The sequence below is a fragment of the Synchiropus splendidus genome, chromosome 15, assembly GCF_027744825.2.
Source record: "Synchiropus splendidus isolate RoL2022-P1 chromosome 15, RoL_Sspl_1.0, whole genome shotgun sequence".
Taxonomy (NCBI): domain Eukaryota; kingdom Metazoa; phylum Chordata; class Actinopteri; order Syngnathiformes; family Callionymidae; genus Synchiropus; species Synchiropus splendidus.
Window position 1 is genome coordinate 8,749,013 of NC_071348.1, and position 14,815 is coordinate 8,763,827.

Genomic DNA, 14,815 nt, shown 5'->3' on the forward strand with positions numbered 1-14,815 from the left:
ATTTACGTTTTGTTGTAAATTTGGCGTATTGCCATAAATTATTTGGGAATAAGGAGTGGCGCTTTCTCAATGAAAAAAAAAAAACAAAACGTAATAATAATCAGTCCGGAGTGGTAGAAGAGCCGTCGTTGGAGTTCGGAAAAACAAACAAAAAAAAGTATTTTCTCCATTAAAAAAAAAAAAAAAAGCCAGTTCAACTTGTTCTATCTTGTTCTATCCTGCCGTTCTTTTCAGTTATCGTAACAGAAGCTGCCATAGTTGCACTTGCTGACTCAGCACATTTATAAACACCTGATTTAATCCGTTTTTGAGCGACACCTGAACGTTTCACTGAATATTCCATGACGACAGTATATATTTTGACAAACACAAAATAAAAAGCCCCCGCATGTAACATGCTACAAAATGTATTCACTAAATAATGACATCATTTCGCCTCTTCTTATGTCACCATGCAAATGCTACAGCAGCATTTCACCCGAGGCCTGCGACAGAGGAATCCATCACCCCTCAAACCCCTCAGGTGTTAGATCATGCCAGCGAGCCAGGGTGGCAGGAAGAGCCCAATGGTTCCGAGCAAACACACGATAATAAACATCCATAGGAAGATCCGGTCGATTACCATGGCAACGTATTTCCAATCTTCTTTCACCTGCATCAAAAGACAAAATGTCAAAGAACAAATCATATTTGTGGTCTGGTTATACTATTAAAACATTGAATTATCACGATTAAAAGTCTCTTATTTTTTATCCAATCCAACAGGTTTCATCAAGCAAGAGCGGAATATATTTATATATATTTATAACTCACACTGAAGTCAGCGTCCTCGGCCCTCAGGTGGTCTGCAATGTAGTGAACTCCTTGCAGCGCCCGAAGAACACTTGGCGACAGCAGGCTGGCTGAGTCAGGCGCTGCCTTGTCGACATCAGTGGCCTGAGTGAGACTGACCCTGGATCCGGCCTGCTGCCTGCCACACCCTAGAGAGCCGTCTTGTCGGGTCTGGTTCTTCATCAGCGGCGGCGAAGACCCTGGAGGTCTGGGGGACGGAGGTCTGAAGGAAAAGTAGGTCGCTAGAGTTCCCAGCTCTAAATGTTCGTAGCAAGTCTTCTCAGGGTCCTCAACTTTGAAGCCATCGCTCAGCCAGTTCGCGGAGGTGCTGAGGCAGCCTCTGTGGAGGACCCGACTCTGGCATCGGTCCAGAGCGGCCTGGCGCTGGAGCAACAGCAGCCTGCGACACCGACCGCTGGGCACCGGCCGCCTCATGAACAGCCAGCGAGGGATGAGGTCCAAGAAGACGGAGTGGACCCAGCGGGGCATTTTATGGGTGCTGGGGGAGCGATGGTGCACATTGAGGACGAAGACGGTGATGACGATGGAGAGAGTGACGAAGATCATGGTGAAGAGGAGGTACTCGCCGATGAGCGGGATGACGAGCGACGTGGAGGGGATGATCTCGGTGATGAGGAGCAGGAAGACGGTGAGGGACAGCAGCACCGAGATGCACAGCGTGATCTTCTCGCCGCAGTCGGACGGCAGGTAAAAGACCAAAACGGTGAGGCAGGAGATGAGCAGACACGGAATGATGAGGTTGATGGTGTAAAACAAAGGAAGCCTGCGGATGATGAAGAAGTAGGTGATGTCCGGGTAGATCTCATGGCAGCAGTCGTACTTCTTAGTGTTGTATGTCCCCACTGCATTGATGATGGCCCACTCCCCGCTCTCCCAGTAGTTGTTCAAGTCCACCGTGTTCTCGATCTTCTCCAGGTCGATCTTGGCCTTGTCGTACGTCCAAGAGCCGAACTTCATTTTGCAGTTCTGCTGATCGAATGGGAAGAAGGTCACGTCGATGCTGCAGGAGCTCTTGTAGATGGCCGGGGGGACCCAGCGGATCTTGCCGGTGTGGAAGAGGTGAGCTTTGGTCATGTGGGTGACGGCAAACTCCCCGTCGGCGCTGAGAAGAGCAAGAGGACGTCATTCACATTCACTAAAGCTGAACCCACTCAGGAGCTGGAGAGTGATCCCTCCAAACAGCTTATATCAAACATCACATCCTCCTTCTCTGATCTCTATTCACCGCTCCAGCGCCATTAATAAGCCGCCGCCATTAGAGCCTTTTTCATTTCACTTGCAAGTGGCGATCACGCTGCATCAGTGGAGCGGAACCACAAAGTAAACGCTTTTGAACCTTTAAATATGAATGTGCACTTAATAAATATTTTAATACACACAGATCATATTAAAATCACTGTTAATAGAGGAAGTTGTGTTGGCTGTTGACGTGAAAAGCTCTTTTCTTCCACTAGATGGAGCCTTTTGACATGAAAGTAAATTCACTATTTCAGAACCTGAATATGAATTGATTGAGGTCCTAACTGCTCCGAACTCGGAATTGAAGCACTAAGACTAGGTGTGTTGTTGGGGGGACGCCCCCTCGCTGTATACACTTCCTACTCTGACTGCGGGGTTTGAAATGTCGGCATGTCGACATGAAAAAATGAAGTTCTATTCGGCACAGTCCTTCCTCCGGATGCATTTGAGGGAGGGTGTGTTTTCTGAGGTGGGCTGGTGGGGAGCCTCACCCTGGTCCTGCTCCAACACATTCAGTAGTTTGCTCACAGTCACTTTCACTTCAGTTAAGTGTTTGATGGACCAGTGTTTTACAGATTTTGAAGAAGAAAAAAAACAACACCCTGAAGCTCTGTGTCCATGCACTGTACTCACTTGTTGTAGAGGACAATGTCGGGGACCCAGATGAGTTCAGATGGCACCCGGATGGACGTGACGTTATCGTACTCGGAGGGTGTCCAGCGAAGCTTGTAGTCATTCCACTCCTGTATTAAAACAAAAAATTCCAAATATTGCCTCGTCTTGTGATCCATGTCTTCAGAAGAGTGGAGGTCTCACCTGCTTGAGCCACACGTTGGTTGTCATCATTTGGTTCTTCTCATCCTGCCAGGAAGCAAACATGAATTTTCTGTCGTCATGTTTACACTGATGCTGTTTGCTGGTAACTCACCACGTCGATCAGTTGAGCAATGGAGAGGCCGAACTTGACAATAACCACGTCAGAGATGTTGGGCACTGGTCGGGACCACTTGTTGTAACCAGCAAATAACCTCTTGAAGAGGTCATCCTCAGCATGTGAGTGAGTCTTGTCGAAGCAGAGAACTGCAATTCAGATGAGAAACACTTTAATGTGGTGCTATAGAAGACAAGAGCAAAGTGCGGACGAGGGGCCACATATACCCCTTCTACTGTCTTTCTGTGGCCCTCAAGAGGACTGAATATTTTCTTCAAGGCATATTTTTCTTCTGTATATATATGTATGTATTTCAATAAGTTAAGTAGGTTTTTTTTTTCACACAGCTAGCACCATGTATATGTTTAATTCTAATCCTTAAGAAGGCTTGCTTTTCTTCAACAATTTCTAAACAAAACAAAAACAGAATGCATTTTAAAAAGAAAAACAGCAGAAATAGAAAACAATTTGAAAATAAAACAAAGTAATAAATGGAATAAAGTAACAAAACAGAATAGCATAAAACAAAACAAAATGCTATAAAAAAACAAAAAATAAAATAAAATGAAAAATAAAACAACAATAATATATAAACTACATAAACTAATAAAAATAAAATAACGTGAAAAAAATAATAAAATGAATCAAAACAAAAATATAATAACAATAAAAACCAAATAAGACAAATCAAAAAATATATAAATTCAAAAACATAAAAAAAAACTGACCTATTTTTCTGTTGTTACCAGAGTGTCATTCCATGTGTCAAAAAAGATATCATAATAAGACTGATAGAATAATGATAACACAGTATCCATTGTCATCCTAACTCTTACTACCCAGTGCTGAAGTGTGACATAGTCTGTGCTACCACTGGGTGGAATTTATGTATTATATTTTAACTTCACTCTCCAGTTGGATTACTTCAAAAACAGGCGCTCAGCTATCACTGGCTCGAGCTCCGTGCAACACACAAACATGCACAGACTACTATTAATTCAACTCCAATATTCTGAAAACACCCGCAGCTCCAGGGACCCAATTGTCATCCTCCATCAGTGTCGTCAGAGTCAATTACACACATCATTTGTTATGGTGTTAAGTGGGGCTGCGCTCATTTCTCACCTTATTGGTGAGCGACGTGTCAATCTCTCTTACTGCTGGTGCATAAAACAATTAAGTCAAAGAGTGCAAACACCTCACTCTGACTGATCTCTTTAGTTTCTGCGGCTTATGCTTTGCTTCAGCAGCAGCCCCTTTGACTTGACCGATCTGTCCATGTTAGGGCAACATTATGGAAGTGAGGGTCCATTAATAACCAATTTCTGGAGCTCAAATTATATAAAAAATGGTCAAAATATTGAACTGCCATTGATGTATCTTTACTGTTGTCCGATTATATTATTGTGCTATAAATCAGTGAAATTAAAAGAGCACATAGAGGGGTGGTTTTGGAGAACAATTTTACGACGACCGTCTTGACTTTTTTTGTAGTTCAAGGGCACTGGTCATGTGATCTTTCAGTCATATCACAAACATTTATGACCGCAGAATTAAGTTGGGAGTCTAGTAAATGAGGAAGTGAAGCGCTGCGATGTAAGTTTTTTCACCACTGACCTGAGTGACACAGGAGCAGCGAGCAGAGGGTGGTGGTCCCGGTGGAGAACAAGTGGCCGTGTCCCATGTTGACGGCGATGATGAGGACTTCACTTTATCCTTTATCTCGAGCCCACGATGTCATTTTCTGGATTTCCTGAACTCCTGCTGCCCTCTCATGAGAAGAGACTGTCGAACTTTAGTTCCGATGTCTGCGGGAGGGTGACGCTGGGGTCTCCACGCTGCCCGCCTGGGGTCTCTCCATGCCCCTGAGCTCCAAAAAGACGGAGGTCACCAGGAAGACAGTGCTGGATGTGCTCCTTGGTGCGTTTTATCCATGCGTCTTTACGCACTGAGCCACTTCGCACGCTCCTGTAGGAACCTGAGAGGACGTCTGTGGCCAGCTTGACACGTCCATCACGGACACGCTCCTCGTTGATGTGAGAGGAAACATCGCAGTGGTTCTCGTGGTTTAACTGGAACTGCCCTCCCTCCTCCTCCTCCTCCCCCTCCCCCTCCTCCGTCTCACTCCTCTCAACAGGAATCGCGCGCACATACTAAGTTATATTATACGTGCGATTATGCATTTTTATTAATTATTATTAGTCTATGAAGCACATTGTCTGATCTAATACTTGAGTTTACTTGATCAGTTTTATTTTTCATACGTATTCGTGAGCGACATCCGCCGCTAGAGGGCAGCCTTGCGGAGTAAAATAATGACTCGGAAAAAAGTAATTTTACGTTTTAAGTTTTACGATTCTCGGTGACATTTTCTTATTTGCAAAATTACTCTCTTACACGACCGTTTTAATCTATTAACATACTAAAAATAAACCACTTGCCGCCAGTCTGTGCCACGAGTGTTACAACTGTATTACAGAGGATCATTGAGGATTGAGGAAACTTTTTTTTATTATCAGCCACTAGATTCCCCATGGGTTAAACAGCAAAACTGGTGTCTCCCGTGCTCGGTCCAAAAGTGCATGAAAAAATGATATAAGAGGTTCAAAACACTTCATTGAACTGTTGTGAACTGTATGTTTCAATATCATTATGAATAAGAAATTGGCACCTAACCTAACTTTTTAATTACAAATTAAATAATTCTGCTAATTATTATTATTAAAATTATGCAATTTATAAAATTCTTTTAAACTGCCATTTAAAAAAGCATAATTTATTGTCTAAAAATGGCAATTAATGCCCACCCCACAGTGCTACATACAGTACGACCCCATGTCATCTGACATGCTCAGGTTGTGACACACAGTTCATTTGCATTACATTACATTACGGACATTACGGAGAGCGAATGACCTCACGCATCAACACAAGCGTTCTCCAAGTAGTTGTGAGGAAAAATCCATCATGTCTTCCGTGCCCTCAAGAGTTCCGAAACTGCACAAACAAACCATCCATTGCAGCCCACCAGTGTATCCTGATCACCGCTCTAACCCTGGAACCAGATGGCCGACCTCCTGCTTCCCCCGGAGAAGACCAGCAGCCATTATTTCGGGGCTCTGAAGCCCACTTTAATGGGATCCATAAACACTCCACTTGGCTGGATCCTGCACCACACGCTGCTGTGCCGCTGGCCAGATTCCTTACATCATACGTGGTTGGAAAATAATCTTAAGGCTATGACTTCATTCTTCTTCTCTCCGTTCTTTGACTGAGCTGGCAGTTAACTTTACTGCAGCTCGAAAATAGAAACAAAAATATAGGTCACTTAATCTACAGTTAAAACCCTGGACACTTAGTTCTACTTTAGATGCTGGATTTAAAACTTAAAAACACAAACAATGACAACAGAAATTCAGCAACATATATCTTTAATGGGAACACAATGAAGACGTCTAGACATCTGTCTAGAGTCTAGTCTTAATCTTGTCTGAAAGGGGGATCAAATATATTGCCTCATAATGGTAATCCTCTTTTCATCTGGCTATTTTTAATAAAAAATATGAGGTAGAACTGAATCCTATGCTCAAACTAGATGTTTCATTTTGTTCATATTCATGTTTAAGAACATTAAAATTGGTTAGCTGGAACTAAACAGAAGTGAGAATGTGGCAGTTGGTGGAAGAAAATTCAAGATTTTGCCCCACCAATAGTGAAGTGTTATGACGCCAGTGTTCCAGCAGGGGGCTTTCTGAAGCGCCATGGTTTTATCCCCTTGCCGGATTTTATTCAGCAATTCAGTGAGTGTCCATGTGAGACATGATAAAGTTGATGTGTCAGCCGTGTATTTTGACGGAGTCTCTGAGGGGTTTTGTGAACGACGCGTGCAGCTGCTGCGATGAGCTCTCCAGACGAGCGGCGATGTCTGCTGCAGCACGGATCATCTCTTCGATGGAGGACGACTCTTCTTTGATTCTGCTGGTCCACAGAGGAGGAAGGAAACAGAGACTGAGGTCATCATCACATCATCTGGCTGTACGACATGCTTGAAATAATCTCTATACATTCGAGATCATTCCTCCTTCCTTCCATCTATCCTTCCTTCCTTCCTTCTGTTCTTCCTTCCTTCCTTCCTTCCCTCCTTCCTTCCTGCTTCCGTCCTTCATTCCTTCCTTCCTGCCTTGCCTCCTTCATTCCTTCAATCTATCCTTCCTTCCTTCATCCATCCATCCACTCGTAAGTAAGCAAGTGAACAAAGTGACTCCACAAAGATGAACACATCTGGATAAAGCTTTTGGGGTTGCTTGTAAATGGATTAGTCATGTGACTGTCTCTGGTTACAAACCTTCGAATGCCACAGAGCTGACATATATATTCAAGATCATTCAGACCCCAGGCCACATCAGTGTCGGGTTCACTCTGTGTCCGATCCAGAACCTTCACGGTGGTCAGCAGCTCCCTCTGATCCTCAGCAGTACCTGCATGTTTACCTCATCCCAGCACCTCAAATGAAAGTGAACTCACTTGTGCATGCCAGCAAGGGTGTCCAGCACCTCTCCCTCCAGCTGCTTCTTCAGATCCTCCTCAGCCTTCTCCAGAACCTCTTGACAGCTCTTCTGCTCTTCCTGGGCGCCGACGATGTTTTCCTTGATCACGTCCTCGTAGCGTCGATCTCCCAGCTCTTCCCCCACCACCTGCACCAGGTTCTCCATCACCTCAGAGTTGCCGTTCTGAAGGGCCCGCAGGTGGGCCATCTCTTCACTCTGCTCCCCGAGGCTCCGAGCCGTGGTGCCGCATGTGCTGAAGTGAAGTGAGCACTTGTTCTGAGGGTGAGGGTGGTGGATCAGTGTAGGGGACGGCGTCGCCGCTGCTGTCCAGATGCTGCTGCCAGTTCGCTGAGGTTCATCTCCTGCTGTCACCGGAGATGTCTCATTGTCCTCAGCCATGCCAGAGCCCCAGGCCCCATCTCCACTCTGGCTGAGTGCTGGGGTCGCTGCAGTGAGCCAGGAAAATATAAAGAGTATCCACAGAGACGGCATAGTTTCCTGGAGAAACCAACAGAAGTTAGCTTAACCAGTGTCACGTACTTGAGTGGCAGGCGTCTGGACTGCGTTGACAGAACATAGAGTTAGCAGTGATGAAGATACTTAGTCCGTTTGTTTCTTGTAGATTTTGTCGTTTTGTTAACACCTTTGTCTCTCACAATGACTAGCTTTATTACCATTATATTTCTGAGATTGTTGGGTTGTGACAGGGTTTGTTTGTTTGGTCCTCCCTGCCTTTCATCCTTTCATTCTTCCATCATTCCTGCCTCCTTTTCTTCCATCTCTCCTTTCTTCCTCCTATTCTTTCTCCCTTCCTTCATTTCTTCCTTCCTTTTTTCCTTTTTTGCTTCCGTCGTACCTTCTTTCCCTTTTCCTTCCTTCCTTTCTTCTGTCCTTCCTTACTCTCTTCCTTCCCTGCTTCTTTTCTTCCTTCCATCCTTCCTTCCCTCCTTCCATCAATCCTTCCTTCTTTTCTTATATCTTTCATTCCTTCCTTCCTTCCTTATGTCCTTTCTTCCTTCCTTCTTTCCTTCCCCCCTTCTTGGAGATGTTTCATTGTCCTGATCCCTTGTCATCCCTTCATTCCTTTCCTTTGTTCATTCCTTTCTTCCTTCCTTCCTTCCTTCCTTCATTCCTCCATCCATCCTTTCTTCCTTCCGTCCTTCGTCCAGCATCCATCCATCCACTTGTAAGTAAGCAAGTGAACAAAGTGAGCCCACACACATCTCAATAAAGCAGTCAGGGTTGCTTGTAAATGGATTAGTCGTGTGACTGTCTCGAATATCACAGAGCTGACATCGCCGTGGCTAAAACAGCCCCTTGGGTGCTCATGATCACAGTACAGTAGGACTCAAGATGGCAGCTGCAGTATCAGGTAACCGCAGTCTTAAGTCTAGTAAAACGCGCCCAAGATACATATTAATTCCAGTTAACTAAAGGCCACAAACATGAGCAGTTTTAAATGCCAAGTATTGATAGCTCAGTATGATATTCATCACTGCCAAACTTTCCATGTGTTATCCAGATGAGTATTCAGGTGCATAAGAATTTCCTGATTAAATGAATGTCCTCCTCCAATCCCATGTTCAAAACATCACTCTTGCACCAAAATGAAAAGCTCATTAAAGACGTTAAACATAATAAACCTAATATGTAAATAAGAAGCTTGTTTAACTTAATGCATGTTTGTGTTGGCGCGTCCTGCGCTAAGCTGAAAGTGTCTTAAAAGTCGATATTTTTGCCAAAGGATGCGACTCAGAGGGAATGTTGAGCAGCAGCTGACTTTCACCGTGTTGATCTGAGCTCCTCCAGTTTTAGGAGCCAGTCCCAGGGTCCAAACATTGTCCGGCTTTGACCTTGTCTTCCCACCCTCCCAGTCAGCATGTACTGTCACTTCTCAATAGTAAAAGGTTCATAATCTTTAGGAAATCCTTGAGACTTTCGCTTCTGCAAAGTTTCAGTGCCTCATTATTGTATATTGTTCCTGTGACTATGAGAAAAGCTGATGCCCTGTTATCACTGTGGGGCTTTGAAGCCAACTATGTGATGTTGTTTGTGTTCAGTAAAGACTGTCCAGGGATCTTTGCTCGCTTCTTTGACAACCTGAGGAACTCAAGAGAGACGTTCTACTGCTAACTACCTCCACGCAGCACAGATGGGCCGGTCAGGAGAGATTGTGTTTCAGAGCGACTCCCCAGCAGCCGTGTCACTTCCACATTCTCTTTGATTCATCTTTAATGCACAGCAAACTGATCAGTGACAGCCTCTCACCTGAGTAAACAATCTGCAACCTTTGTCCTCTTGGCAACTTTTAAGGTGAAATTTCAGGGGTGGTGGAATTTGTCCGACCGATAAATTCACCCCAAAAAAAAATTATCTACTTTATATATTTATGCTGTTTAGGGAGCTAAATATCTGCCATTAAGTTTTGAATGCGAAAAAAAAAAATAACAAAAGAAAGTTTTAATTATGGTAAATCAAGCTCTGAATAATAATAATAATAATAATAATAATAATAATAATAATAATAATAATAATAATAATAATAATAATAAAGTATTATTTGTAAACAAGTTTCTGAAATTGCATAAAATGTCTTAAAAATCCAAAAAACAAGTTCTGAATGTGAAAATAAATAAAAATGAATAAATAAATATTTTTTATTTAGAAAACAAAGATTTTGACTAATACAAACCAGGTCTTGTGTCATAAATAAGTTTTGAACTTAGGTTATATGAATAAAGAAAAAAACAAGCTCTTCATACAAAAAAAAATCAAAAAGAAAAAAACAAATTTTTAAAGATGTCAAACTTGGAAAAAAAAAATCTTAGAGACATTTTGCAACACACAAAAAAGCCACACAGCCTATGTGGGGAACCAGAGATGATGCCTACTGACATGTTGCAGCAGCTTTGATCACTTATTAGCTGCTTATTAATTCAGTAAATTGCTTTCTCTATTTATGCCTGAACTTCTTTCAATAAAAATATAATTACAGAATTCAAATGTAAAAAATAAAAATAAATGGTTCTCGGGTGGAAGTGATCGTTTCTATTTCCAGTCATTTAAATGGGAAAAAAATGTCAATATTTGTGGGAGTTATTTACAGCGTGTGAGTGCCGGAACTAATAAAATTCCAGTTCTTCAATTTCCATTCAAATAAATTTGATTCAGACTGTGGAGGTTATTTAGGTACGCACACATGTCAGAGTGAATGAAGGGGCTCAGGCAGGGAGTGAGTCACTCTGCTAGTACTCATCTAGTACTGTACATCCATCACACTTCCTCTCTGCACAAGCCGATCTTAAGTTCAGGAAGTTATATCCCAGGGGAATAATTTCACAATAATGTCTTACAAGCGCCACTTGAAAAGCATCCAAATATGATAAATAAAACCTGCTCGCTGATGCAGTTTACCAGAGTGGTCATGAGCTATTTTCAGACGCGGTGGTCTGCAGCCATAAAGCAGCCAACTGTTTCTGAACAGGAAGCCTGACCACAGGGAAGCTCCCGCAGCTGGACAAAGGCTCCTCTGACCTGGTCAGGCTGCAGGCGCAGCCGCAGGAGGCAGGCAGAGGCTGCGTCCAGATAGATAAATCTATCTCTTTGAATATGACTGACATGTGAAGCTCCTAAGACGGGCTGATATCATCCGTCTATATAAAGCTAGTTTAATGAGTTTCCTAGAGGTGACACGTGTCGCGATAAGTATTCGATTTGTTCCTGCAGGAATCTTTTTGCATATATCATGCGGGTGTGAATTTTAAACACGGGTGTTTCCTCACAGCCTCATGGGTGGATTTCATCAATAAGCCTCCTTCAACTGAGCCGCTACATGTTGACAGAATAATGGTATTTATGAATCTTTTACTTCTTACTCTATACAAGATACAAAAATGTAGTGTTGTAGTGTCTCAGCTACAGATGTGTTTAACATTTTAGTTGATATAAGTTAATGTTACACTTAGTTCTGCCTCAAAATAATGGGGAGAACTTTATTATCGAAGCATGACAACTGACTTCTGTCTTAAAGGCCAACACTTGTGCTATCATTAACCAGATGCAGTTTGCACTCTGGCCACTAGATGGTGGTGTTGTGCTCCCAGTATGACCAACTCAGTTTCAACGTAGCCTGGTTATGGGAAACATGCAGTTCTCACAACTGATACTAATGGCACAGGTTAAGAAAAAGGCTTGGAAAAAGTCCTTATTATGTATTGAGTTACTTTCAGTGTGAAAGTCACGATCAGTACATTAACTGTCGAAATTAAAGAGTGAGTCATGCGCTCGCTTGTCAGTTAAGCATCCAAAGATCAGTAGCAGTGGTGTTGCCAAACGAGTAACGTTAAGTTATTGTACTGAATACTCAAAATAATCGTATAAAATTGTGTCAACTTATGCCCTTTTTTTCCCAATGTATCGTCCTACAACAGTACTGTTATTTTGAGACAAACGGGTTGACCCTCTCTTGGTAACGTGCAAATGGGTGAGTGAATACGATCGAAAAATAGTTATCACACATGTAGGACAAATTAATAATAATAAAACTGAAAAGAAAAAATAAACATTTCAATGTTAAATGTGTTAAATACATGTCTGTAGCTAAAACATCTGAAAACACCCTTGTCTTTTATGAGTTTTACAGCTCTTGTTTGGACGCTAGTGAAAGAAAAGCTGGTGAGTGTGTAACATTTACTGCTTACCGACAGCATGGAAATGTAATTCATCTCACAGTGTGACTGGATAGTCTGGGGGGAGTCCGAAAATTGAGTCAAAGGAGATCCAGTGACATTATTGGAGGGTGGAAAAGGTAGAGCGAATACACGAACACAGCTTAGACTGACAGCAGCTGTGTTTGTTGAACTTCTCCGTGACCTTCAGTGACCTACTGCACTGTGACCGTCCTGTCACGGTCGAGCGTTTTTTACTTGCCTTCTCTGGTTTAAAATAGCAGTGGCTGTGGCGCTGACATGAGCTCAGAACAAAAGTGGAGAGAAGTTTTTTTTTGTATTTTTGTGGCCTGCGGTTTGGAGCCAGACGTTGATTTATATCAGCTCTGACTCCACAGATGGAGGATAATAACACAGCACTAATACAGCGACTTCTACTGACATTTCAGGGTTTAATGTTCACTGCTAACTGCTGACTGTGCACCAGCCAAAATATTATGACCACCTCTGTATTATGTTTCAGCTTGTGTCTGTGGAGTGTGCAAGAGTTTTTTTTTTTGTTTTTTTTTAATCGAGCCTGCAAAGTCGGGCGTGCCGAATGGATCATACAGAAGAAAAAAAAAACACGGAACAGTGCTCCTATGCTGCGTTTGTTTTGGTCACATGTTTGTTATATGAACATAAACGTTATTAAATTGTGTATTTGGAGACTGAAAGGTGCATAAATTTTTAGAAAAAAAAAGAATTTCCCTTGTTGATGCAGTGACCACCCATACTAGGTTTGGTTATATTAAGGTTCACTAAGCACTTCCTTGAGACAGTTATATAAATATAATCAAACTTTATTACCCAGCGACTCATCTGTTAAAAAATAAACCATATAAAGGCTACAATAACGTCACAACAATCACGAATATTAAAGTTAATACTTAGACTTCCTCTTACATCACCTTATGGACAGACTACTACAGTACTTTGTCTCAAATTTGGTATTTATTCTTGTTAAACTTAAATAATAATTTATATGGTGTTACCTTAAATAGCAATGAGAGAGGATGATTAAACTGTAACTGATGACATAACTTTCTTTGTCACTTAAGGGTAATATTTACTCTCCAGCGAAGTATTAGCTTTTAGCCTCAATGCTAAACACATAGCATCGTGCTCAATGTTAAAAGTAAAAAGTATCCTGTGATATTTCAGTGTCATAAAAAAGGATTACTTCAAGTTTGTCTTGGTCAAACACTGACTTCCGATTTTAACTTTGAAGTTCATATGAACTTGACTTGCCAATTGTAAGTCGCTCCTCGCCAGCTTTAGTATGATCTGAAACGTCAACACGTCGTCCACATCTTGGTCCGTGTCGCTCAGATAATCCGAGTGTCTGCACAGCTCGGCTTCATGGCCTTGTGGTTCCACTTGTCTGCACAGGTGCGTTCCACAGGTGTTGCCGCAATTGGACACTTCATTGTTGCCATGACAACCACGTCTCCAGCACTGACTCATTATAGCAGAGAAACCTTGCAGAAGCTCTGAGAACATCCCCCATCAAGAACGTTCATCGACATACATTGCTCCTGAAGATAAAGAATCTTACTTCTTAGTTTCCCGGCTTCTTCCCTCCACTTTCTCAATGCAGCAAAGCCGGCGCCGTCATCGTCTCCTTCTCCTCCAGAACAAATGGTTCTCCGTCAGATTGGGAAGAAAAAAAAGTGCACACACAATTAGGGTTTGGCAGGAGATGGTTGTCGTCTGGGTGCGCTCCTCTGCTGAGGGAGAGGTGAGGGGGGTGTCCGCAGAAAAAGCCCAAAGTGAATGTATTCTTTCTTTTCAGTGGAAAGAAGGGGCCGGCAGAAAGGAGGGCCGATGACAGAAAGTAATCTACTTCACATGTGTGAGCCGCTGAGAGAGGAAGTGGGCTCGGCTTGTTGTGAACTGGTTTTGAAAGTTTTTAGGGCTCCTGTTTACTCATAGGTGGCATTTACAGAAATCAAAATGAAAAAAGTATTCATAGTATAATTATTATTTATGTTTACTCAGCTCTTTATGACTGGTCGTGCCACCATGGAAAACAGTTGACTCCAAGTTCTCCCCATTTCCTGTCGCCTCGATGCTAAAAACATTTCATACCGAGACAAAACCTTATCGTCGGAGTTTAGCCAAGTTGCTTGATGATAAGTGAAGAGGAGCACTGTTCCACTCCAGGATTAACTTCCGAGAAGATAACATCGTAAGATTTGGCTCTATTCTACAATTTCTGATTCCAGATTTGAAGCTTTTTGGGTCACTGATAATTATATATCTGATAAATTATGGCTGCTTTCCACGGTGGCTTAGAATTCAGGCTTTTGAAATATACGTTATAAGATAGACCTTTATTTTATCTTCATACCTATTTTTCATTGAGGAGGTGGAGGAGGGGGATAGAGGCATAGGAGGAAGTCATGGGAACCAGAGTGAGCTCTTTTTGAGGGGATGATCATTGAAATACATGGCAGAAATTTGTCGTGTGTCATGCCCGACAAGCACACACCTTCACGCAACAGTGGAGCAGATGGTGTGTGTCAGACATGTCAGCC

General features: G+C 42.5%; 2 protein-coding genes across 2 annotated transcripts; both read right to left on the reverse strand.

The window, feature by feature from the left end:
- Window positions 1–109: 109 nt before the first annotated feature.
- Window positions 110–5,028, reverse strand: chrna2b (cholinergic receptor, nicotinic, alpha 2b (neuronal)). Its single transcript, XM_053887248.1, has 6 exons — window positions 4,640–5,028; window positions 3,020–3,171; window positions 2,908–2,952; window positions 2,725–2,834; window positions 814–1,954; window positions 110–652 (listed from the first exon to the last, which is right to left on the reverse strand). Exons 1-6 carry the CDS (start codon window positions 4,704–4,706, stop codon window positions 527–529), a joined length of 1,641 nt encoding a protein of 546 aa, XP_053743223.1. The 5' UTR covers window positions 4,707–5,028; the 3' UTR covers window positions 110–526.
- A 1,585-nt stretch (window positions 5,029–6,613) lies between these two features.
- Window positions 6,614–13,982, reverse strand: si:ch211-142k18.1 (uncharacterized). The gene is made up of 3 exons (XM_053887249.1): window positions 13,834–13,982; window positions 7,547–8,067; window positions 6,614–6,997 (listed from the first exon to the last, which is right to left on the reverse strand). The coding sequence occupies exons 2-3, from the start codon at window positions 8,059–8,061 to the stop codon at window positions 6,859–6,861; spliced, it is 654 nt and encodes a 217-aa protein (XP_053743224.1). The 5' UTR covers window positions 8,062–8,067; window positions 13,834–13,982; the 3' UTR covers window positions 6,614–6,858.
- Between the last annotated feature and the right edge of the window lie 833 nt (window positions 13,983–14,815).

Excerpts from the sequence above, each read along its gene's own strand:
- chrna2b (XM_053887248.1), bottom strand. The coding sequence starts at position 4,706 with ATGGGACACGGCCACTTGTTCTCCACCGGGACCACCACCCTCTGCTCG. Across the intron at positions 3,172-4,639 it reads GCTGCTCCTGTGTCACTCAG|TTCTCTGCTTCGACAAGACT; the intron begins GTCAGTGGTGAA and ends TCTGAATTGCAG. Across the intron at positions 1,955-2,724 it reads GACATTGTCCTCTACAACAA|CGCCGACGGGGAGTTTGCCG; the intron begins GTGAGTACAGTG and ends TGCTCTTCTCAG.
- si:ch211-142k18.1 (XM_053887249.1), bottom strand. The coding sequence starts at position 8,061 with ATGCCGTCTCTGTGGATACTCTTTATATTTTCCTGGCTCACTGCAGCG. Across the intron at positions 6,998-7,546 it reads ACCCTTGCTGGCATGCACAA|AATCAAAGAAGAGTCGTCCT; the intron begins GTGAGTTCACTT and ends GTGGACCAGCAG.